The 24114-nt window shown below is 37.8% G+C and overlaps 1 protein-coding gene across 1 annotated transcript; it reads right to left on the reverse strand.

Annotated features, from left to right (window-relative positions):
• Nucleotides 1-1203: 1203 nt before the first annotated feature.
• LOC110100355 (transcription initiation factor TFIID subunit 12b) lies at nt 1204-23093 on the reverse strand. The gene is made up of 9 exons (XM_020827806.2): nt 22305-23093; nt 21673-21888; nt 14207-14770; nt 12358-12432; nt 10704-10782; nt 10291-10355; nt 2877-2912; nt 2267-2502; nt 1204-1585 (listed from the first exon to the last, which is right to left on the reverse strand). Exons 1-8 carry the CDS (start codon nt 22842-22844, stop codon nt 2323-2325), a joined length of 1755 nt encoding a protein of 584 aa, XP_020683465.1. The 5' UTR covers nt 22845-23093; the 3' UTR covers nt 1204-1585; nt 2267-2322.
• Nucleotides 23094-24114: the final 1021 nt, after the last annotated feature.

Consider the following 24114-nt stretch of genomic DNA (forward strand, 5'->3'; position numbering starts at 1 on the left):
ATATTCATTCTTATAAGTTATTAGATGCTCTCTCTTTTCTTAAATATGATATTAGCACTTAAAAAATCATAAGCTAAAAAAATCTAATATGATCTTATGACCTTTATTAGTCGCTCTAAATCTATAGCCAACATGAATACTTTTAAAATCATCTACCTCTCTACCAACATAATTCTTCTAAGTCATTCCAAAATTTTAGTTTTGAACCCATATCTAAACTTGCTTGAAAAGTATAAATACTTATAATATTAATAATCTTAGCATCAATAACAATCTTTGAAGTTATAATTCTATCCCAAATTCCATTAATTTTATAGCATTATTCTTTAAAATTTTATTTATAATCACACATGCACTATTTCTAATAAAACTTTTTAACATAATACCATAATTTAAATCATAAATTATCACTCCTTAACATTCTCTCCATCTCATTTATTTTATTGAATGCATATAATATTTATCTTCATATGAATCATAATATATATTAATTCCATTAATTTTTCTGTAAGAGAACCTATATTCAAAATTTATATCCTAGTTTTAATTTCATCAATTGGCTTCATTGCCCACATTTATCCTTGATGTGAGAACTCTTGTTTATTTAACACTGCACCCGAGTTTTGCTGCAGTGGCTCTTGCACACTTGTCATAGTATTTAAGTCATATAGCATGTCGCTTTCAGAAAGTGCTCTAGCATTAACACAATGTATTAAAGGATTCATGTCATAATTATTCAATATATTTTATGCTGATTGTCGACTACCTAATGTTATCATCTACTTTCTCATCTCGGACTTGAAACCTAACAATAACAATGTTATATTAAAGATCAGAACTATTCCCAAAAAATAAATATAGAAATAATTCTTTCTTATTACTCATTAAATACTCAATATTTTTCCCATCAATATTATGTTCAAGAATTAAGGTTGAATAAATTTTTTTTTGAAATCAATTAAATTTGAACTTAATTTTGAAACTCTAATTAAGTAAATTAAATTATATTTTATATAAAATAACAATCTACTTATTTATTGATTAATAATGTATTAAATTTATCAAACATATTAATGTTTCAATTGGGTCCATTTTTGACACAGCTACACACACAAAAATAAAGTTTTGCGAAGAAGATTAACTACCAAGCTGTAGCATGACGACACAACAGATGCCTGAAATCGCCGACAAGGAAACAGCACAGAGTAAAGCTTCTGAGAAAGCTGGATGAAAATTCATCATCTGTAGAATAAAAATTTCATAACACCATTATACATACACACATAAACAAGCTGAAGTGGATTGCCAAAGTTGTCTGTTCAATTTTTTATAACCTAACAGCTCTATGCACCAATGATCTGAAGGACACTGCAGCTGTTACTGATTACAATGCAGACATCCTTGAGCGGATATGAAGAAGGCTAGTATTTACCCACTACACTCAATTCCTATTTATTTACACCAAAACAGCTGAACATGCCAACCTGATAGGCTAGTGATGCTATTGAACAGCCAAGAACATTTCCATCCACGAATGAATAAAATTACAGCTTCCAGAAATGAGGTGGTTGAGCTTTTTTCCCATCTGTAATTACCATGAAAATTAGTTTATGAGATGTAGACGAGCAGTAATGGACTGTATTCTAAAAAAGAATATAAGAAGCAACAGATAATGTTCATCCTAGCAATTCAAGCTCTCAAAATATTGGCATCATGAATGCTTCTATGTCATTCATTCCAGTCAAGCACTACATTTGGGTACAACTTCAAATCAGGACATATTTTGGAATTTGGAGAACTTCCTAGATGAAATTTTTGACTACGTTCATCTACAGGCAAGAGCAGATCCACCTTATGCCGAGGGGAAAATTTTAAAAAAAAATTATTATATGATTATTTAGGTAATTTGTTCCACTACATCTACTTTTTAATCTTTATTACATGGATTTGTAGGCAATTGCCCTCCCTAAAAGTTTTAAAATACTATGGCCGACCCGACCCAATGGCGTTGCCCCCTTGGACCCCCCCCCCCCCCCGACATATCTTGCAACACGTACACGATCAAGGATATGAACATATAGGAATCGAGCCGACTTCAGAACAAAAAAAAAATCTCAACACTTTTTGGACAATCCCCCCCTGAAAATTAAGGCTGGATCCGCCCCTATCTCCGAGACTATAACTCAACTCCCTGCTTAATTTGTTTCTAGTTAATTTAAGTGACAAAGAACAATCATGCACAAATCCAATAAAGGTTTTTACTCACCAATTTTCACCAGAACAGAACGCAATGGAGGAGTAGCATTCCAAGATGAAGAATTACTAAAATCGTGGTATTTTCTGCAAAACATGGGAGCTATTTGCAGGAATGGACGGCAACTCTGAAGGAGGTGAAGATTTTATCATCCGATCCATGGATGAATTGCTTCCAGCCTGTTTAAATGTGACTTTTCCAATGGCTGGATCTCTTTCCAACTGTTGCGACTCCATCAATGCCCTCACCTGATGCAATTTTCCTTTGTCAATGCATAAGGTAATAACTCTTTATCAAACCATCAAATCTGCCTATTTTGTTCACTTCCATTGAGAGGGCAGGAAATTCAAAATGTATGTTATAGCCCTCTTATAAAATATAGCTTTGGATGAGCATGGTTTTAGCAAAGAAATGACCATCCCACATTAGAAATTCTTAGATGAGCGAGCAAATCTGTTAATTTTCAAACAAGCATTTTGAAATCCTTTGTAATTTCGAAAAAGAGTAGCGGGGCATCAAGTCTTAATAGTAATTTGAATTGCAGAATGGTCAATGTTTAGCTACCAACTTAAACTGAAATAGAATCTAAAGGGGAATGAAACTCAATATGTTTCCTGATTACCAGTTCAAGCCGTTTTTTGTGCACATCGATTGGAGCCTGCAGTCATAGAACAATCATATCAATAAGAAACAGAAGTAAATTGTAAACTATCCCTTTCTTATTTGTAGGAATAAAGATTTATCAGAAGCCTATGCAAACATTAAAGTTCCAGACGATGATGTTTCTACAGATAGATGGAGGTAAACAAGCTCCATTATTTTGGAAGATATCCGGAGAAACAAAGAAGCAATGTGAAGTTTAAAGATCACGTCAAAGTCATAAGTATTGAATATTGATAGTGACATAGAAAGTTCCAATATGAGGATAAAATCAGGAGCCAATAGATAAGTACATTTAATGATCCATATCCAATATAGCATGTGGTTCATTTGGTGAAAATAACGAGTCAAACAAAAAATACGTACTAGAATTACAATCAGGAAAAATCAAATATCCAACTCCAAATAGACTTCCACAGAAAATTGAGGTACATATCCCAAGGGCATAACATTTGCGTGATTAATATCATGATGAAACTATCTGCTGGCAGAATTTTTTACTAAAGAAAATAAGATCGAATATGAGGAAAGAGTTCAACCAATGAGCTTTACGCCACCAATTTAGAGCCTTTTATTTGATAGTAGATTGAATAATTCAGTAAGTTATTTCTGGTTGAATATTCTTTCTTTGAGATTCAACTTGATTAGAAAATTTTCAAATTGAAGACTAAGTTTAAAATATTAAATTGAAAAATTGTTCTGTGAAATAATGGATAATTTATTGCCTGACCAAGTAAGCCGATATATAAATTTTCAAAAAATGGTTCAAACAAACTACTTCAAGCCTCAAAATATCAGATCATAACCTACGCCTTATGTTAACTAAGGTTAATATTTTGAAAAAGCAACCTTATTTATAAATTTTTTTAGCTTAGATTAAGCTACTAGACCATATGCCCTATGTTATACTGAACATGTGCCTCGGTTGACATGCCATTCATTCCGATCAATTTTTTCATTAGTGTTTCCAAAAATAATCTTTTAAACATCATTATTATATTTATTTAAGGCCGTTTAACTTTAATGCTTCCCTAGGCTATACAGTATTTCTTTACCATACTTATGAAGTCAATTCCAACTCCACAAGTGACATTGGAGCTAGGTATAAAGTAATGGTATGTTAGACTTTAGAAAGGCTTCCTTCAAAAATGTTTAAAATTTTGAATGGAATAAAAAGGCAATATCACTTAAATTTAAAGCACATTGGAACTATAAATTAGAAATTTCATGAAGTTATGGCATTAATCAAGTCTTTAATGTGTAAGATTTGACCTTATTTCAAGATCTCGTTGTCAATTCATTAGATTATTCTCTTTTGTCATCTCCTCCTTATAAATTTACATTCAACACTTTGTTAGGAAAATGTACACAACTTATTCTTGAAGCTATTTTAAATAATAAAATATTATCCACTGTTTATGGTGTATTTCAAATATAACTTGTAAGAAGTGCAAAATTTATGTGCTAATTTGCTTGATGAATAACAAATATTAAATTCATCAAAGCCACATGTCCAAGCTTGATAGATTGTGGGCTCCGAAAATTCGGCCCCGGCCTCCGTCCGCTGTTGTTTTTTTCTCTTCAGGCGAGTTTTAACAAATTTAAGTTCCGGGGTAAATTTTGGAAAGGCAAATGGGTTTGTAGATAAGACACTACGTAGATATTTCGCCCTCATTTTGCGAGGACTTTATGATCTGAGTTCTGGTTTCCTATAGGCGCAAGCCCCTATAGTTAATTACCCCTCCCGATAACGAGAGAGAACTTTCGATTAAAGCTAGTCGTCAATCAGATACGTAGAATATACGTGTTATCTGACATATAGTAGCAGCATTGGCATGGGTATTTGGAAAGTTTGAAGATTTGAAAATTTGATATTTAAAATTAGAAATTTCACCATCTTGCACTTGAAGCAGATGGTGGGGGAATGGATGATGGACCCGATCAAGATCTCATGGTTCCGTTGTCCTGGGCAATCGTGGTCCATGGTCTACTTAGTTAGAGGAGGTAGTCGATCCAACATGACAGAAATATACTTGTCGGCAGCCATAGGTTGCTTCGTCCAAGGGGACCTTGTAGACCTGGGGTGGATGTTTGTCTAAAGGGACAAATTTGAATCCACCTTAGTTAACAGAGGGCTTTGTTCCTTATCGATTATATCCTATTGATTCATATCTCAAGGATTTGATATCATTAAGAGACGTATTGGCTCTGGCCATAAACATTTATTCTGCGGTGTCATTTGGAGGCAAAACCACCGATTAGATGACACATACCACGTCCTTACTGGCAAGAGATTATTTGAGAATGGATCCTAGTGATATTTTCGACTAGACATTAGCTCTATGTGAGCTGAAGTAAATATCAATTTGTCCACCCTGGAAAACTATTGCGGAGGGTGGATGAATTTTGCTTTAAGTAGTTTGATGGATTATTTCAATTTTAAGCATTTGGAATTTTGGGATTTTTGGAGATATTGAATTTTTGTGGGCATTTTGGTAGAATTTTAAATATTTGGAATTAACCCATCCGGTTGAGATCTACATTCAACAAGACCATTATTAGGGTGTTTGGGGTCATTTCCATTTATTAATTGAACCCTGTCGACTCGGTCAGTTTGCCAATAGAGGATCGGGTTCATCATAGGCTTTGTGCATTTATTAGTGAATTCTTATTATTATAGGCCTTGAAGGCTTAATATGAATGTATCAAGACAAATATACCAGACCCCACAATCGTATATTTGTTTGATGGTTCGAACCTTGTCGACTCCTATTGATCCACATAGAATGATCGGGTTCAAACTTGAATTCACTTATTAACCCGCGCAACATCCCTAGACGTCACGCGTGTAATAATAACATGCTCGTCGGGGCCCATGTGGGTGTGATTGTATTTACCGCTTTAGTGTATCTATGTGCATACATATTACAGTGCATGTACGAGGACATTTTTGAAACGTTTGCAAACGTCTTCTATCCGCTTGCATGAATGTTACAGATCTGGTGGCGTGTTGTTGTACTGATTATCCGTATGTTTTGTACAATTAGACTGTCGTGCACTACTTGTTGCTTTCTGTAGGTAGCTTGTTGTGCACTAACGAATCTCCTGCTTTAACCCATAAGTGCTTGTATTTGTTGTGGTTCTCTTGCATTTTGCTTGTAGGCGACATATATGATGTATAACGAACCTCCTACAGTAGCTCATAGGAGTTCACATTTATTGTGATCATTTAGAATTGCACTCCTAAGAAATCTCCTTGCTCATCATGTGTTGACTTTTAGTATTTGTAGATGGCTATTGTATCCATCCACAAGTTGATTGTCATCAGTGGGTATCCTATTGTATATGCAACAATTCTTCAACTATCAAATACGGGCAAGCTGTGCATCTGCTACATAATGACTATATTTACTTGTTGAGGACTTGCAACGAGTCTACGGTGTTTGCTTGCAAATTAGTAGGTTAAATGAGTTGCATTAAATACACATTTTTCATACATTCTACTAGTGTTTTCTTTCACTTTGACTCTTCTGCATTTTGATTATAAGTAACATCATGTGTATATATCTTCATTCACAAAGCTCATTACTCCTTATCCTCAATATCTGCAAGGAGTCTTTCACATCTACCCATAGACAACATGCTAAATGTATAACAGACCTTTTCCAATAGTTCGTAGGCATCTATATTCATTGTGATCATCTGTCATTTTGTTCATAGATGTCATTTAATGTTTATGATGGGTATCTTATAAGAGGTTGAAGGGCACTTGCATTTGCTATATGCCCATATATTCTTGCTTGCAATGAATTGATATATTTGCTAAACACTACACCGTGGTGACTGCAAGGATCGAACACAGTTGCCTTTGTTTTGATATTGCCCATAAAGCATTATCATAATCATCATATGCCTTTTGTGCTCGTTGTATGCCACTTGATATCATGCATTGATGGATTGTAAATTGACAAATATTGGTCATAAGCAGGTTGTGGTGTACATAATGGTTCGTTCTCTTATTTGTGAATGCAGCGATATACAATTACAGAACTTCTAGCACCATGTGAGTTTGTATTCACTACAACCTTTTCGCTGTCACTTGTAAGCACACTATGTTTCTTGTATATGGCCTCTTAATATCATTGAGAGCTTGCATTGTTGCTTGTGAATGAATCAACAATTCACTTCTATTTGGAATTTCAATGAATGTTCCTCAGCCATTCATTGATCTACACTTGCATAATCAAATTCAATGATTGATATTGAGGTAATTATGCATCCATTAAATTCGATTATCTAATTAAGGTTCAAGCTCGGGTTCACAAGCTCTCTATTGTACACTTGCAAATGTTTTATTGGCATTCAAATTGTTCAAGCCATTAGTGTTCAACTTGAGTCCACAGTACAAGTTCAAGTGGTCTTGTTTAGCTCATTTCATTTGGTCAACTTTGATTTAAATTTTTTGTTTATGTCATATTTAAGGCAAGTTCAATGCACTGTTCCATTCAAGTCCGAGATGTGTTCAAGTTCATAGGTCCCTTGTAATGATTCAAGTTACACTCGATGTGGTTAAGTTCCAGTCCAATGTCCACGAGTCCCTTGTGTTCAATCTGGTTCGAGTTCATGTCCACTGCAGCCTTGTTCGATTAAGTTCAAGTTCAAATCAAGTTTGAATTTGCAAGTCATTGTTATCAGATTGAATTATGAGTTCTTCATTTTGTTCAAGTTTGGATTTAATTCATTTGAGTTCATCTTAGTTCATTCAAGTCCAAGTCCTTATTATTGTTCCAAATTATCTCTTCTTAATCAATGTTGAGTTTAAGCTTTAGTCCACAGTGCAAGTTTAAGTTCAAGTCCCCCGCGTTACTGAAAATTTCGACAGACTCCCGACTTTTCCGCCGTTTAGGGGAAACTATGAGAAACTGGGACATCCCACCACGCTACTCAAGCGTGTATGATAGGCGTCGGGGGATACCGGGCCGTACATCTTTTCATCCCACCACGCTACGAGAGCGTGTATGGGGTCTTCAAAAGTATCCATACGAGAACACAGGTGGCTTTCCATGCCACATCACAAGGGCATGTACATGTACTTAAGTAACATCCCCACCACGCTACAGGTCTTACCCACCTTGCCGTATGCGTCACACCGAACTCCCTCCTACCGTGCTATGAGAGCACGTATAGGTGGTTCTCAGGCTCGCGCAAATGTCGAAAATTGGATTTTAGGTGATTACCCGCCTCGTCGTAGGCGCCGAACCGGGTTTCCTCCCACAGTGCTACGAGAGCGAGTAAAGGGGGTTTGCCGGTCCGCCGCAAATGCCGAAAATGAGAACCTGAGTTAAGGAAGTTATACCATGGTGGTTGGCGAGGTGATGGCGACGACGGGTGGCAAAAATATACGAAAATAATTCTTTCCCTCTCTTTTTTTTTCATTCTCCCACACACACACACACACACACACACATATATATATATATTAGTAATATTAATATTATTAATAACTAATATTAAAAATCATAATATTAATAAAAATAATACTAATAAACTTAATCACTACCTCTATTAAGATCGGGCAAAGAGGCGACTGGGCTTGCGGATGGGTAGAGAGGGATATCGGTTGGAGCTTGCAGGTGGAAGAGGGAGCAGCTCGGGTAGGTCTTCGGGCACAAGGATATACAACAAGGTTAGAGTGGAGGAAGATCTCTCTCTCTCTCTAGGTAAAAGGAAGTCGGATGTGTCGTGGAGTATGCATCGGTCTGGGAAGGCTTCGGAAGAGGGGATGGCTTCGGCTGAGGGTTGTCGTCGTCCTGGGCTCGCAAGTCAAGGAAGGGGTTCGGGATTCAGTGCCTCCTGCTCGCGGAATGGAGGAGTTCGGTCGCCTAGGTAGAGAGGGAGGAAGGGAGGTCTCGGTTCGGTGGTCGAAGGAGCAGGAGGAAGCTACAGTGAGTTTTGCGTAAAGTCGGGGATGAGAGCAAGAAGAGATACGGAGAGAAATGGAGCCAAAGGCTTCGTTTGCTCTGGTATTTAACGATGAGGGTGGGTAGCGATTAAGGCAAGTCTCTCGCATGCGTGAGAGGACGTCTTCAGCACCGAATTGTACAATGAATCATCACTGTAGCAGGCGGCGGGTCTGCTTAGGGTATGGGTATGATCCGTGGCAGAGATATGAGGTAAGGTATCTTATTTTTTTTTATTTGAGCTGATTATTTTATTTTGAGATTTGGTAAATGTCAACATAGATTTGATAGAGATCTGCATGTTTATAGTAGATAAAAATGTAGATTGAATAATTGACTTGAGCAAATTTATATTTAGTTGTTTGATTTTAAAATTCAATTAAGCATGCATATGACTAATGCTCATGAGAATTGGGTGTGTTCTTCGTAATTTGATTGTCTATTATTATGTTGTTTATGTGGTTTGGCATAGCCACAAGTTGATTCAGAGTTCAAGTCTATGAAACATTTAATCCATATGGTGGATATAGAGTTCCATGGATATGCACCTTTATTTAAGCTTTGCTTCCTTTGGAATATCTATTTCAAGTGATTTTTAACTTCATCATGGATTTCATGATTTATAGTTCAAATGTGTGGTCATATTTTCACCATGGCTTCCTGTTATCTTCTGCAAACTTGTGGTTCCTCTTATCTCTGAGATAAAGTTAAGAGCTTCCACACGTAAGGGTGTTTCCCATCTCTAATTCTTACAACCACTCCCACACACAAATTTCAAGACATCGTTATACTCTTTCACGTATGCTTTGATTTTGGATTTGGATGTGTCGTGTAGGCCACTTGAATAAATGAGACTTGAACTTGAACTAATTTCATATCAATTATATCAACTTACCAAGGGAGAAGGTTGTAGAAGTTTGTAGAGAAGAGAGGAAGGTGCAACTTAGGGGTTGCAACCTTCCGAACATCTCTTTGAACATTTGGTGTTCAAAGAAAGGTATTTATAAATAGTTACCTTTGGCAAGTAAATTAATTAGCTTTCGATCCATAAGATTTAAATTTTTATGGTTAATCTTGTGAGTTTTTGTTAGATGTGGATTCCTTTGAATGTGATGCAGGCACATATGGGATAGGTTATTTCCTTATACCACATGAGGTTTGGATTATCTTGACTTTGGATATCTCTTTCCTCTATCTTTTGCTTCTGTAATGTTTAGTTATTGATGTTATAAGGATCCAACTTCAAGTCAAAATTTGCCACAGCTGGAATTTCAATTGAGGTGTAAAAACTCAATTAACAGTAGTTTTTTGAATAATCAATGATTGGCATATCAATCAGGAGACAGGTATGAAGTTATGCGGGCATAAGAAGACAGAAGCACAATAAGTTTTAAAATCTTTGAAGGAAAGTCTTACAATAACTTTTTGGTTCCTCTGCTCCTCCCGTAAAAATCCTGGAATTGCCAGATGCCAGTTTTTCTCTGCACATTGTTACCTCCATTAGATTTACCAATCAATAAACCTTAAATTTTTATGATAAATAGTTAGCCACTTCAGTTCATATGAAGCAATAAACACGATTCCTATACTACGGAAAATAAGCAATTATGATAACAGCAAAGGATTCTATTTTAAACAAAGATATAGATAATTTATGCAGAAGTCTAGCAATCATTAAAAATTAGACTATTTTATAATTACGCGTGCTAAGCACTTAAAACATAAGAAAGATTGATCTTGAGACTGCTAAAATACAGATGCATCTTTCACGGAAATCAAGGTAGACTTAAAAGAAAATAAGTTTCAAGGTTAGCTGTTGAATTACAAACCCAAGTGTAAGAAAAGATCCTTGGACTCCAAAGTTGAGGATTTACGATGCTTCGCAAGACGGCAGGCAAATGTGGTAACCTACAGAGAAGAAAGCTATGCGGTATCAGAATTTGCAAAAGGAGCACTGACATGCCACAAATTTAAATTGATGATACACACGTACGGCAGTGAACATATATAATGGTATAAAATGACTAGAACATGTTCATGCCCATAAATATACATAAATTATGTAATGTTAAAAAGAACATGATCATGTCGATTCTGGGCAAGCATGAAAATTTATAAAAAAATTGAATGAGATAACCAATGGCAAATATTAATTTAATGCTTATTGAATTCAAATTTGTAGTAAGCTTTCCGAAAATAAATCAATTTGGAGCAAATCAGCCTATCTTTAGTTAGAGATACTTCTCATGCATTGAATTTAATGGCTGTTTGTGATTTACGAAACAGATAAAAATTGAAAACTAAAAAGAAAAAAGCTATTTTCAGATACTTAAAGAAAATCCCATAAACATATTCCTTGGTGATGAGTTTATTTTGGCCTTAGTTTTGAAATCAATTTTGAGTAGAAAATTATAAAACAAAACCTAAAGAAAATTATCTAAATCATTTTGAAAACCCAAAAAAATGATAACGGCAAAAGTATTATCTTATAGAATAATGGAATCTTCTTACTAAATGGAAAATTCTTATGAAACAGAGAAATAGAGCTAAATAATCCAAATCCTCCTAAAAGATTTTTTTTTTTTTAGTAAATGAGATATTTCGTTTAAACTATGCAACAACAACATCAAGCTTTTATCCCACTATGTGGGGTCGGCTATATGAATCATTTTTCTCTATTTTTTTAACGTATTTAAGTTCAGATCAAAAACAATTTGAAAAAGCTATAATCTTATTCTCTTTTTTCTATGATGCTAGAAGTAAATTTTGAACTGTGTGCAGTTGATACATAGAATATGATGAGAAAGTATAGGAAAGAGCAAATCCAAATAGAAGAACTCATACTTTAGGGATAATTAGGCACAAGCTAATAACTTTCACAAACCTACAAGTGACACTTCACTGTTGAGCTACATCCCTTCCGGTCCAATGAGTAAAAATAATATCAACTAATCTTATGGTAAATGGTAGGGTTTATTTTGATGAGATTAGGGGAGGTGTATATTTCCGAAGCAAAAAGTAATAAAAATATACAAGTTACACGTAATTTGTATCCCATCTTAACCATAGCATAAGTTTTTTATTTCATATTACCATACTTAAATCCTCAAAGACCAAAAAATTTATTCCGCTAATATGCATGCATGTGCAGTTGTGCTTCACTGAAGACAATCCAACCTTAAAATTAGGCAAAAGAAATAAACTTATATGCACACCGCATGTGATTCATTCTAAAGTAGAGTTGCAGTCTATTAGCTATTTAAAATTAACACCTAAACAAAGCAAGCTTGCGATGTGCTGCTGGAAAAATCCAAATTAAGCAATAATATTAACAATTGAAAAATAGAAAAGCAACGAGACTAGGTAATGGAATTAAGAAATAGAGGTTTTTTACTGAAATACACAATGATAACTGTACATAGTTTTAATGCAATAGAAACAACAGAAAAGAAGAAAAAATGAAAAACAAGGACAAGCTATTACCGAGTCAATGAAATCATCCGCTAACTCCAAAAGAAGATCTTCAACTTCAGGATCTAACTTACCTGATGAATCAACCTGTATTCAAATCAAACTTTGTAAATGAAGCTAAATTATATTCTAACCAAGAAGAAGCTTTAACTACGGTCAACAGATCACAGTGGACCAGCCCCAGGTAATTACATGCATAACATTCTACATACATAACTGAAGAATATGCACTTATATTCAACAAGTACTGATAAGAACCTAACAAACCACACACATCCTTTCTCTTATTTGGGCACCTAGGCTCATTTTTTGCTTAAAGTATAAAGCCCAGGCGACGAACTCACACTTCTCTAGGAGTAAAATTAACAAGACATGAAAACAGATCATTAGGAACTTTGCCCAAAACCAAAAGCGAGAAGGAACTAACTTCTTTCAAAAACTTATTAAAAAAAAAAAGCAGCTCGATACCAGAAACCGATTAGTTATTGTCAGCATCGCATCAATCACCAAACATTTCTCAATATTGCCAAGCTTATCAGTGATGTTTCCAAAAAATGTCAGCACTGTTGCTGCCTTAACATGATTATTGAGTTCTCAGTGTTATCGACAGAAACTATTTTGTTTAAAGCATGGCACCAGCACTTTCCGTTCACATCACCATACATCACGCATGAAGGATAGAGATGATGTAGGAGGCATACTAGGGCGAAGGCTCGTAGTTCCACATGACTTAAAACCAAAATACAAAATTGTGCCATCTCAATTTGAAGCACAAATCTTATTTCATAAGAATATGTTTTTTACTACTTTGCAAAAACATTTGCCTTACACATCCATCACAAACATTTTTTTTCACAACCCTAATTGCCTAAACTTGCTGAGAAACCTCCCAGTCCTCTATTAGCATTATCTCTGTTTTCTCTCGTTTATAAAAAATATTTTACCCTTTATCTCTTCTGAAACAATATTTTATTTCTTTCCATTCTAAAAATTTAATTACTAATCAATAATTGTATTTTATTTTTATGCTAAAAGCCAAATTGAAACCTATTTTAGAAATTATCGGAACCACCAAAACTAGTGAAAGAAAAACACATGCGCTTACTCCAAATCTGAAACCAAAACCATTTTTTAGCCTGTTTTTATTAGACCCTCAGGTGGAAACCTGATAATCCTCTTCATCTGAAGCTCTCCGCCTCATCACCAAAATGGAAGCTTTAGCCTTAACCATTTGTTCAAGTATCAAGAGTTCACACATTCAAGCGTATGAACTTCACCAAAAAACTCATCATAGGGTATAATCAGAACATATGAACCAAACAAAACCCAAAGAATGTGGTAGAGCTGGTTAGCAACTACGCACTAGGACAAAGGTATAATACAAAAGGACATTTGCAAGTCGCAATTGCAAGAAATAGAAAGAGAACCGTGAAAGTCATTTGCTTTTAATCTTTGTTCAACTATGACACTACAACATTTGCTGATCATTTCCAAGTCGAACTGTCTACTTCAATACCATAGGAGCGTGGATCACTAAAAAACCTGAGTTGAGCCAATACACAAGAAGCCAACCCTCTTTTCACCCAAAGCTTAAGTCACTAGTAAGGGGTACTGCTAGTACTATTTAGCACTTTACAATGGACAAAATTCTAATTTTAATGCAAATCTTCTCCACACCACATATGAGGAATCACTATGCCATCCCAAAAGCATATCTTTCGCCTGACAAATGATCCATCTAATTATTCAATTATTGTAATTCAGAACCAACCATAAGAACATTGAGTCAACCAAGCCGTTCTGCTATCAAATGTAAAGAAAACAAGGAATTGTAAAACAAGCCATCAAATTTTGGGAGTACCTGTGAAACTAAATCTTGTATTTTTCTCTTCCCGAGAAGTTGATTGCTTGCTTCTGTTCCTTGGCTTGAATTTTCACTATGCATGTTAGTACCTGATTGTGATCCTTTCAAAGATTTTGAAACTGCAGAGCCTAGAACCTTAGGAGATTGCTGCTGCTGGTGCTGCTGGTGATGCTGCTGAAGCTGCTGCAGTTGTTGCAGTTGCAGCTGCTGCTGCTGCTGCTGAAGCAACTGTGCCTGATGTTGTTGAGTAGTCCCCAACTGTGCTTGTTGTTGTACCAGTTGAGAAATGTGCTGCTGGCTCAGACCCAAGGATTTTTGATGAAGCTGAGAGGAGGAGAGCTGCTGAGGTAAAAAGGCTTGCTGCTGCCTTTGCTGCTGTTGTTGAACATGATAAGATGGAGACACTGGAGAGGGCATCCCTGCTTGCATTTGCTTTAACCACTGTTGCTGTGAAATGCTGCCTTGTCCCAATGCTGACTGCCCATTTTGAGTTAAACCAGAGATTTGAGGACTCGTTGCTGCAACAGATGACCCTCTTTGCAAGCCTTGACCAATCAGCTTCTGTAAAAATGGAAGCCGTGTTAATCCTCCTACAGATACTTATGAAGAGAAAGGTTAAAATCCTAGAAGTTAAATTTCAGCTTGTCATACAGATACTTATGAACAAATATTATATCCTTTGATTATGACCAGTTATTGCAAAATTTCAATCATGAAACAACTACCAAACAAATCACATATCATCAATTGAGGCCCAAACTCACTATCCACAAAGAATTAAAGTAAGAAGACATACAAATAGAATACATCACTTGGAGTTTTTTTTTAAGTGTTTAAGTTGATCAGAATGGTAAAATCATGAAATTCCTTTACTTGATTTTCTGTTTAACAAATGATGACCAATCAAGCTTGAGAGTCACTCTCCGCTCAAACTTAAAATAATCAAGTTTAGCTCAGCTTTTTTTAACGCAATATTATGACAAGAAAATAGTGAGTACAATAAAGACAATAAGTTAGAATTGACATGGTACATAGAAAAATACAAAAGAGCAAAACAAGTAAAGTATGAAGCGAATAGATGACGCATCCAATAGCATGGGAAAACAACAAAAGGAGAAGTGCTCAATTGGATCGAGCAAGGTAAAAGCTAGAGAATGATGATATATTTTACTCTGATTACATCCTCATCTGGAAAATAGGATTCAAAACTTCCAATCCACCAGAACATCATCCCTAATAATACTCTCATCAAAATCATCAAGTTGTTGATCAACATGACAATCCATACCTTTACCAAAAGAGGGAAAGCGGGGATAGCCACGATCGGAGTTCAAAACTAGTCTCTTGTTACAAAACATGTAGAATCCATGTATATAAGGCTAGCAAGGGTAGACACAATAGATTAGGGATCCTAAGAAAAATGAATTAGTTCCAAATTCTGAGAGAAAACTTGAATTGATAATGGAGCAGTAATCATTATGGGACTGCATCCGCTTTCATTTTCTCTCAGCACTATATCATATTCTCATCTCATTGCAACTCCCCATAACCAAACCTCATCGCTCGTCCAACCTAGTGCCCTTGCACGAGACTCATCTTGAAGAAAGTTGAGACCTGCGCTCACGCGTATGGGGTGCTCATGTTGCGTCCTTTGGCTCAGCATGATTGTCGCTCTCTATGTCCATTACTGCCTGCATTGGGCTCGCTCCACACTTGTGTACGAGGCATTGCCTCTGCCACAACTTTTCCCTGCAAATGTCTCGAACATATAGGTCTACACCCATGCTTTCTCTCTCACTTGTGAATCGATGTTCTATCTCCAAATTAGTTTCTCATTTCCTATTCCAAATCCTTGCCACTTGTGTCCTTATCCTCTTTAGGCAAAATATAGGCTTCCCCTCCCCTCACTCTCTAAATTGACTCACCGTTCTCACACATCGATTGCACATCTATGGTTGATCCCTCAATTAGAACCCCATCGCCACTTACTCCAATGCTTCTTTGCTTCACTAAAGCTCCTCCTTCCTCTCCTTTGGGGATTGTGTCTCCAATTTCCAACCCTACACATTCCTTTGCAAATGTAATTGGTGGATTGATTATTTCTACTTTGCATTTTTCTTCTTCCAACCATTTCCTACTATTTTTTCACCATACAACAGTACTTCAATAAAAGCAGCCTTCCATTTACAAAGAGAAACAAGCACACATTTTCTCTAATGAGGAAATTTCTCCTAGGGAATTTTTCCTCCTCGAGGAGTGGGAGGTTATGGAGGAGTTAGGGGAAACGAGGGTGACCCGAGGGTGAGGAAATTGAAGATGCCAATCTTTGAGGGCGAGGATGCACATGGCTGGATCTACAATGTGGAGCGGTACTTTGCGGTCAATGGGTTGACAGAGGAGGAGAAACTGACCGCAGCAGGACTGTGTTTGGAAGGAAAGGCATTGGCATGGTACCAATGTCGAGACATGAGGCAGACCATTTGAAGCTGGAGAGAGTTCAAGGACTGTCTACTAGAGTGTTTCCAAACCAGTAGGGGAGGGAGGTGAGACCAGGATAGTGGAGGAAGAAGAAGAGAAGTGAAATCTGGACGTAGCTGAAGTCTCTCTAAGCTTGGTGGTGGGATTCACACCAAATCACACCATGAAGGTGAGGGGAGAAATAGGGGATCGGGAGGTAGTGGTGTTGATCGATAGTGGGGCCACCCATAATTTCATCTCTAACCATATTGTAAATCTGTTAGGGGTGAAATTACTGGACACGGGATGATATGGAGTGATGATGGGCACGGGGAAGGTGGAGATAGGGAGAGGAGTTTGCAGTGGAGTGGTATTGTCCATTCAAGGGATACAGGTGAGGAGGGACTTTCTTCCTTTAGAGTTGGGGAGTATCTATGTCATCTTGGGGATGAAATGGTTGCAGACTATGGGGGAGAGCAAGGTCAACTGTGGTGCTCTGAGGATGGAACTGATTGTGAAAGAACAGAGGATGGTGATCCAGGGTGATGCAGGGTTGTCTAGGGTACGAGTATCTCTCAAATCCATGATCAGATCCATACAGGAGGTGGGAGGTGGATATTTGGTGGAACTACAACGCTTGGAGAGGGTCAGGGTGGGGGAAGAGGGAGACATTCCACTTTTGGTGCAACCACTCATACAGCAGTTCAGGGACGTGTTCCAGCCACCTCAGGGCTTACCACCACCCAGCGAGCAGGAGCATGCAATCCTTATGAATGATGGGGTGTCACCGATTAGTGTTCGACCTTACTGCTACCCCCAAATTCAGAAGGATGAAATTGAGAAGCTGATTATAAAGATGTTGGACGCAGGACCGTCAGGCCAAGTGTGAGTCTTTTCTCTAGTCCAGACTTACTAATAAAAAAGAAGGATGGGAGCTGAAGGTTTTGCATGGATTATAGAGCTTTGAACAAGGAGACAATCCTAGATAAATTCCCCATTCCGGTGATCGACGAGTTATAGATGAGCTGCACTGAGCAGTAGTATTTTCTAAGATGAACCAGAAGTCGGCTACCACTAAATCAGAATGAAGGAGGATATTCAGAAGACGACTTTTAGAATGCATGAGGAGAACTATGAGTTCTTGGTTATGCCATTTGGGCTCACTAACGCTGCTACTACTTTTCAATCTTTGATGAATAGGCTGTTCCGGCAGTATCTCAGGAAGTTTGTACTGGTTTTTTTTATGACATTTTGGTGTACAGCCAAATAGAGGAGCATTTGGAGCACTTAAAAGAGGTTCTTAAGATTCTATATGCCCATCAGCTGAAGGCTAACCTAAAGAAGTGCAGCTTCGCCCAGTCTAGGGTGGAATATTTGGGATATGTAGTGTCTCAAGAGGGAGTGGCGACCGACCAGGCAAAGATTGAGTCAATGCAGAAATGGTCAATGCCTAAGAACATAAGGGAGTTGAGGGGTTTCCTATGATTGACTGACTACTACAGGAGGTTCGTGAAGGGGTACAGTACCATCGCTTGACCTCTGACTGAGCAATTGAAGAAGGACATTTTTTTGTGGAGAAAGGCAACAACCCAGGCTTTTGGAGGTTGAAGAAAGACATGACGACAGTCCTAGTGTTGGCTCTTCCAGATTTCAGTCAGATCTTTATAATGAAGACTGATGCATCAGGGTATGGCTTGGGAGCAGTGTTGATGCAGAATCATAGGCCCGTAGCCTACTTCAGTCAGGTGCTATCGACCAGGGATCGATTGAAGTCAGTATACGAGAGAGAGCTGATGGTCATAATCTTGGCCATTCAAAAATGGCGCCCTTATCTTTTGGGTAAGCATTTCATTGTTCGTACGGATCATGGGAGTTTGAAATACCTGTTGGAGCAAAGGATGGTGACTGAGGAACATCAGAGGTGGTTGTCAAAGCTTTTAGGCTATGATTTTGAGATCCAGTATCGGCCGGGGGTGCAAAATAAGGCAGCTGATGCCTTATCCAGATGTGTTGGGGAACTTCATGAGTTGGCAGTTTCAGTACCACTGATGGTTATCTGGGGGGGACATTAAGGAAGAGAGTATGAAGAATGAAGAGCTGAAGAAGATCAGGAAAGATTTGAAGAAGGATAGTAGTAGCCATTATGGGTACTATCTAGAGGGAGAGAGGTTGTTACATCATGGGAGGTTTGTGATGTCACGAACATCAGTACACATTCCTCACTTATTACAAGAATTTCAGCGCAGTGCAGTTGGGGGTCATTCAGGAGTACATAAGATATATAGGAGGCTGGCATCGGAGCTCTACTGGAAGGGGATGTATAAGGATATTAAAGAGATGGTGGCAAGGTGTGAGGTGTGCCAGAAAAATAAATATATGGTAATGGCACCAAGAGGGTTACTCCAACCATTAGCACTTCCAAACAGAGTTTGGGAGGAAGTGTACATAGACTTTATCGACGGCCTACCCCTCTCAGAGGGATTCACAGTAATTTTAGCCGTGGACTGACTTAGTAAGTATGCACATTTTATCCTCCTACGACATCCTTACACTGCAGTATCAGTGGCGGCAGTATTTATCAAGGAAGTTGTTAGATTACACGGGATTCCTAAATCGATTGTGTCTGATAGAGACAAAGTGTTTCTCAGCCAGTTTTGGAGGAAGCTTTTCAAGATGCAGGGCACTGTTCTCAAGAGAAGTACCATCCACAGACAGACGGACAAATAGAGGTGGTGAACCGGAGCTTGGAAACATATTTGAGGTGTTTTTCTTCTGAAACACCACAGAAGTGGGTTAAATGGTTATCATGGGCGGAGAATTGGTATAATATTTCGTACCATTCTGCATCCCAAATGACTCCTTTCAAGGTGCTCTATGGAAGAGCCCCCCCCCCCCCCCCCCCCCCCCCCCCCCCCCCCCCCCCCCCACACACACACACACACTTAATGCATTATGAGAGGGGAAACACACCGGTCTCTTCAGTTAAACAATACATAGAGTATGAGGAGAGAGACTAGGTGTTGGAGGAGTTAAAGAAACATCTAGGGAGGGTACAACAAATCATGAAGAAGCGAGCAGATACACACAGGAGAGACATACAGTATGAAGTGGGGGAGAAGGTGTTCTTGAAGCTGAGGCCCTATAGGCAGAAATTAGTGGCTAACAGGAGGAACGAGAAATTGGCGCCGAGGTACTTTGGTTCCTATGAGATTTTAGAAAAGATTTGAGCAGTGACGTATCGTCTGAAGTTACCCTCCTCTGCTACCATACACCCTGTATTCCATGTGTCACAGTTGAGGAGAACTATAGGGGAGCATGCAGTTAGCTGGAGCTTCCAGCCACACTGACAGAGGATTGGAGATAGTCATGGAGTTGGAAGGAGTAAGGTTGGATAAAAAGGGAAACAAAGAAGTGTTGATCAGAAGGATCTTCCCAACTACCAGACTACTTGCTTATGAGAGTGTGAATCACCGGTTACCTTACTTTCACCTTAAGGACAAGGTGAGTTTTTGGGAGGGGAGTGATGTTACGACGGCCCAGAAGGGGCTGGCTGCTTTGCTTGAACCGGTCCCTAGTGAACCGGTTTGGGTTTACCACCGCCGGCCCAAGCAAGGAGAGAGAGGGGGGTCGGCCACTCCTTTGGGCCCCACACCTTGAGTAATGCTTGTTTGGAGGGAAAATTTTGAATTATGGGCTGTTTAGGGAATTTGTACCTCTCATTTACCTTTAATTAAGGGTTAATGTTATAATTAGGTTTTCATCTTAAATTTGAAGAGGATTTGAGATCTAGGGTTTGTGTTCTTGGGCTCTAGGCTTGGCTAGAGAATCTGAGAGTTGTTTCTTCTTCTCGAATTGAAGAAATGTATATCTTTGCTATTTTTCCTGCTTCTACTAGTGGAATCTTTCGTTTTCTCACAGTTTTCTACTATTTTTCCCAACAAATTTGCTGCAAAGTGCTGATTTTCTGCTGTTAACAGCAGTTTGCGTTCTGTTTTCTCACTAATTTCGATTAGGTTTGCTTGCGAACTCAAGTATTACCTTAGGGTTACTTGACAACTCAACTACTTCCTATCATAACTCCAAAACTAATAACTTGATTTGTTAGCACTAGCAAGAAACAAAAAAAGAAAACATCTAATAAACACATCAAGCATGCCTCAATAGATTGATATTGTTAATCAAAATTATTAATTGTGGGGTAATAACTGATCATGTTTCAATAACAAAAAAACTGGGGAAGATACAAGAAGGAATAGAATGCTTCCTTGAATTCCTTTTCTCTCTAGCTTTCAAACTTCTAGAGTCTCTCTCTAATCCCTAATTCCTAGATTTCCCTAGGGGCTAAGGACAACCCCTTTAAGATTCTAATTTCAAAGCTTACACCAAAGAGGTCAACTTATATTCCTCCCTCGGCATCCCTTCTATATAGATAAAGAATGCCGGTTACAAAAAGTGACATTTAATGCATGGCAATCATGACTCTAATTAGAAGAGTTATGAGGTGGTGCAGATTTTGGCACCAAAATCATGGACTATTGGTATCAAGCTACCATTATTATTGTTTGGCAAAGAGTGCAGTCACGAAGTTGCTCGGTTCCATGGGCTTCTTTTCAAGAGCTCTTTTAAGTTCCCTATCAACCTAGACTTCTCTCAATACAGATGCTCTTGGCTCAAGTTCTTGTAAGCAACACCTTGGATTCTCTCTAGAGTCCCCTTCTCAGCTTCCAAGTCATCTCAACTAGCCCTCATGTTATCATATCTATTGATCTCCTGGTCATGAAATAATGTACCATATGCATGTGTTTTATGTGTGGAGCTTTCCAATTTTAAGTTAATTGAAGATGTTAAGAAATTCATCCAAGTACAATGATGAAAGGCTTTAAACACCGCGTCTAAAGGAAAAATGGTTGTAGTAAAATAAAAGAAAAAGATGACAAATCATAAATGTATAAATAAGCAAATAATCAAATATTTACTATCAATTTGAGCTAAAACTAGAAGCTTACCTGAGGAGAAGTGAGAGCTCCTTGTTGGGACAGCTGCTGTCGGAGTTGACCAGGAGTAAGACGTTGTTGCCCATATGAGAGAAGCCCATTAGCTCTAAGCTGTGAATTTAAAGTAAGGGGGCTCATAACACCTAAGGCCTGCATACCTTGCATTGCCTGTCCTGATGAATTTGCATTATGGAACTGAGCACCTTGCATCGCTGTCTTCTGTCTAGGCTATAGAAGTGGATGGGAAAAATATCAACCATGAGCATAAAAAAAAAAAGCCTTCTAGCAAAGATAATTACTTCATGCGTTCTACAATTTTCATTCAATCCAAACGGAGAGAATTTCCATTCCCTAAAAGCAATGCAACCCTTAGCTCTCTATAACATACTAACATTCATCCAGACGTACTCATAAGAAAAATATTGGAAACAACTCCTGCTAGCTCAGAGCGCAACTTAAAATTTTGAAATCTTAAAAGTAATAAATTATCAAGATTAAATAAATCATATTAAAGAACACATATATTAGTTATATGTTATCAAACTTCCGAGGAATGAGAGATGCAGCGGAAAAACTCTGAAATGGAGAAGCTAAAGTACCCGAGCCGTCACCCACACACAACTTTCAAAGAAAAAAATATATACCTGAGTCAGCATCTGAGACTGTATATTAAAATGTGCAGCAGCCTGACTAGGAAGCATGGAGAGTTGCCCCGCCTGACTCATCATCCCTGGCCGAGCCACTGCACCGCCCAACTGCTGCTGCTGCTGCTGCCCGCCAAAGCTCATCTGCCCAACGTACATACCCGGCCTAATTGGGCCCCCGGTTGCCATAGCTGTGCCAAACTGCTGCTGTAGCTGGTTCATTCGTGAGATGGATCCCGATCGCTGGAGAGCCGATTGCATCTGGAAGTTGGAAGAAGGGGACATAATACTGCTTTGCTGCTGAGACGTCGCCGACGGTTTCGGCGGGAAATCTAGGGCTCCAGAGGGTGTAATTTGGGGCTGGGATTGGACGAGCTGGGCAGAAGAGACCTGAGGGTGATCGATGGCTGAAGGGGAGGGAGCAACTACGGAAAAGGATAGAGTGGAATTTTGGGGGTTGGAAGGGGAAATTTGGTCGCCACCGCAATTTGGAGGTTGGAGGGGCTTCGGGGGAGAGGAGGAAGCTGAGTTTTCCGCCATTCTCAGAATTCTAGAGGATTAAAGGTTTTCCAAATTCCAACTAGTTATAGAATCTGTTAGAATCGACGATAAATGTGGAAGACTTGGAAGAAAGGGAAAGCGGAAGAGAGGAACCTTGCGTTTTATTTGGACAAGCTAATCTCGGCATAAGTCGGGTAGAAGACACCGAGGGACAACCCCTGAGTTTCGTGCGGATGCGCCGGCGGGGTTTGTTAGGTTAATGCGACATGGCGGATCATTCACAATTTTTTCTTTTTTTTTTCTTTTTTTAACGCGGGGGGCAGGGGAAACCGTTACAGTAACGGTGCTGCATGAGGTGAATCAAAAACGAAGTCAAACAGAAAAATTTTGAATATTGGTTGAGAGCTTAGGCTTCCAACTAAGAGGTTCAGGGTTCGAGTCTACGTGTATGCGTTGTGTTTGTGAGTTTGACTTAAATGGCCTAAATGTCCCAAAAAAAATTATCCAAATAAAAAAAAAATAACGCCATTCAAATGATAGAAAAAACTAGGTAAAACATGAAGATAAAAGTATCCGGAGTGTCGCCTGTACTCATAAATGAATATTTAAAGGCTCTATTAGAAATGAATAATTATATATCAGAATATTTAAATGATACATTATTTTATGAAATGGCATATGTATTCAAACAATTATTCGTAATTATTTTTATTTATTGTGAGCCAACTAATTTTCACCTATTGTTGATTGATTACTATAATAATTTATCTCATGATTATCAAAATAATAGTATAATTACTGATGAAGAATGCATGGTAAAAATCAGGTATCACTTTATATCTTGAAAGAATGGGGAATTGTTTTGATGGATTTGATTTGTCAAAAATATCAAGTATAGAAAATGACTTATTGAAAATAATGATGATGTTCATAATAAAGAAATGATTGAAGAGTTAAATGTTGTTACACCTATTTAAGATATAAATAATATCCATTGTCTCAATATTGAACAAAGAAATGCATACGATGAAATTATTAGTCACTTTAATAAAAAATAAAATTGTATATTTTTTATTGATGGTTCTGAAGGTACAAGAAAAACATATTTATATCGTGTTATACTTGTAACATTAAGAAGTAATGGCTATATAACATTAGCAAAGCCAACATTAGGAGTAGTAGCATCAATTATGCCTGGAGGTTGAGATGCACATTCAAAATTTAAAATAAATATAAATTTGACGGAAAGCAGCATGTGTCCAATTACTAGCCAAAGTGGACTTGCTTAGTTAATGATTAAATCAAGTAT

This window comes from Dendrobium catenatum, unplaced genomic scaffold (assembly GCF_001605985.2).
Source record: "Dendrobium catenatum unplaced genomic scaffold, ASM160598v2 fragScaff_scaffold_763, whole genome shotgun sequence".
NCBI lineage: Eukaryota > Viridiplantae > Streptophyta > Magnoliopsida > Asparagales > Orchidaceae > Dendrobium > Dendrobium catenatum.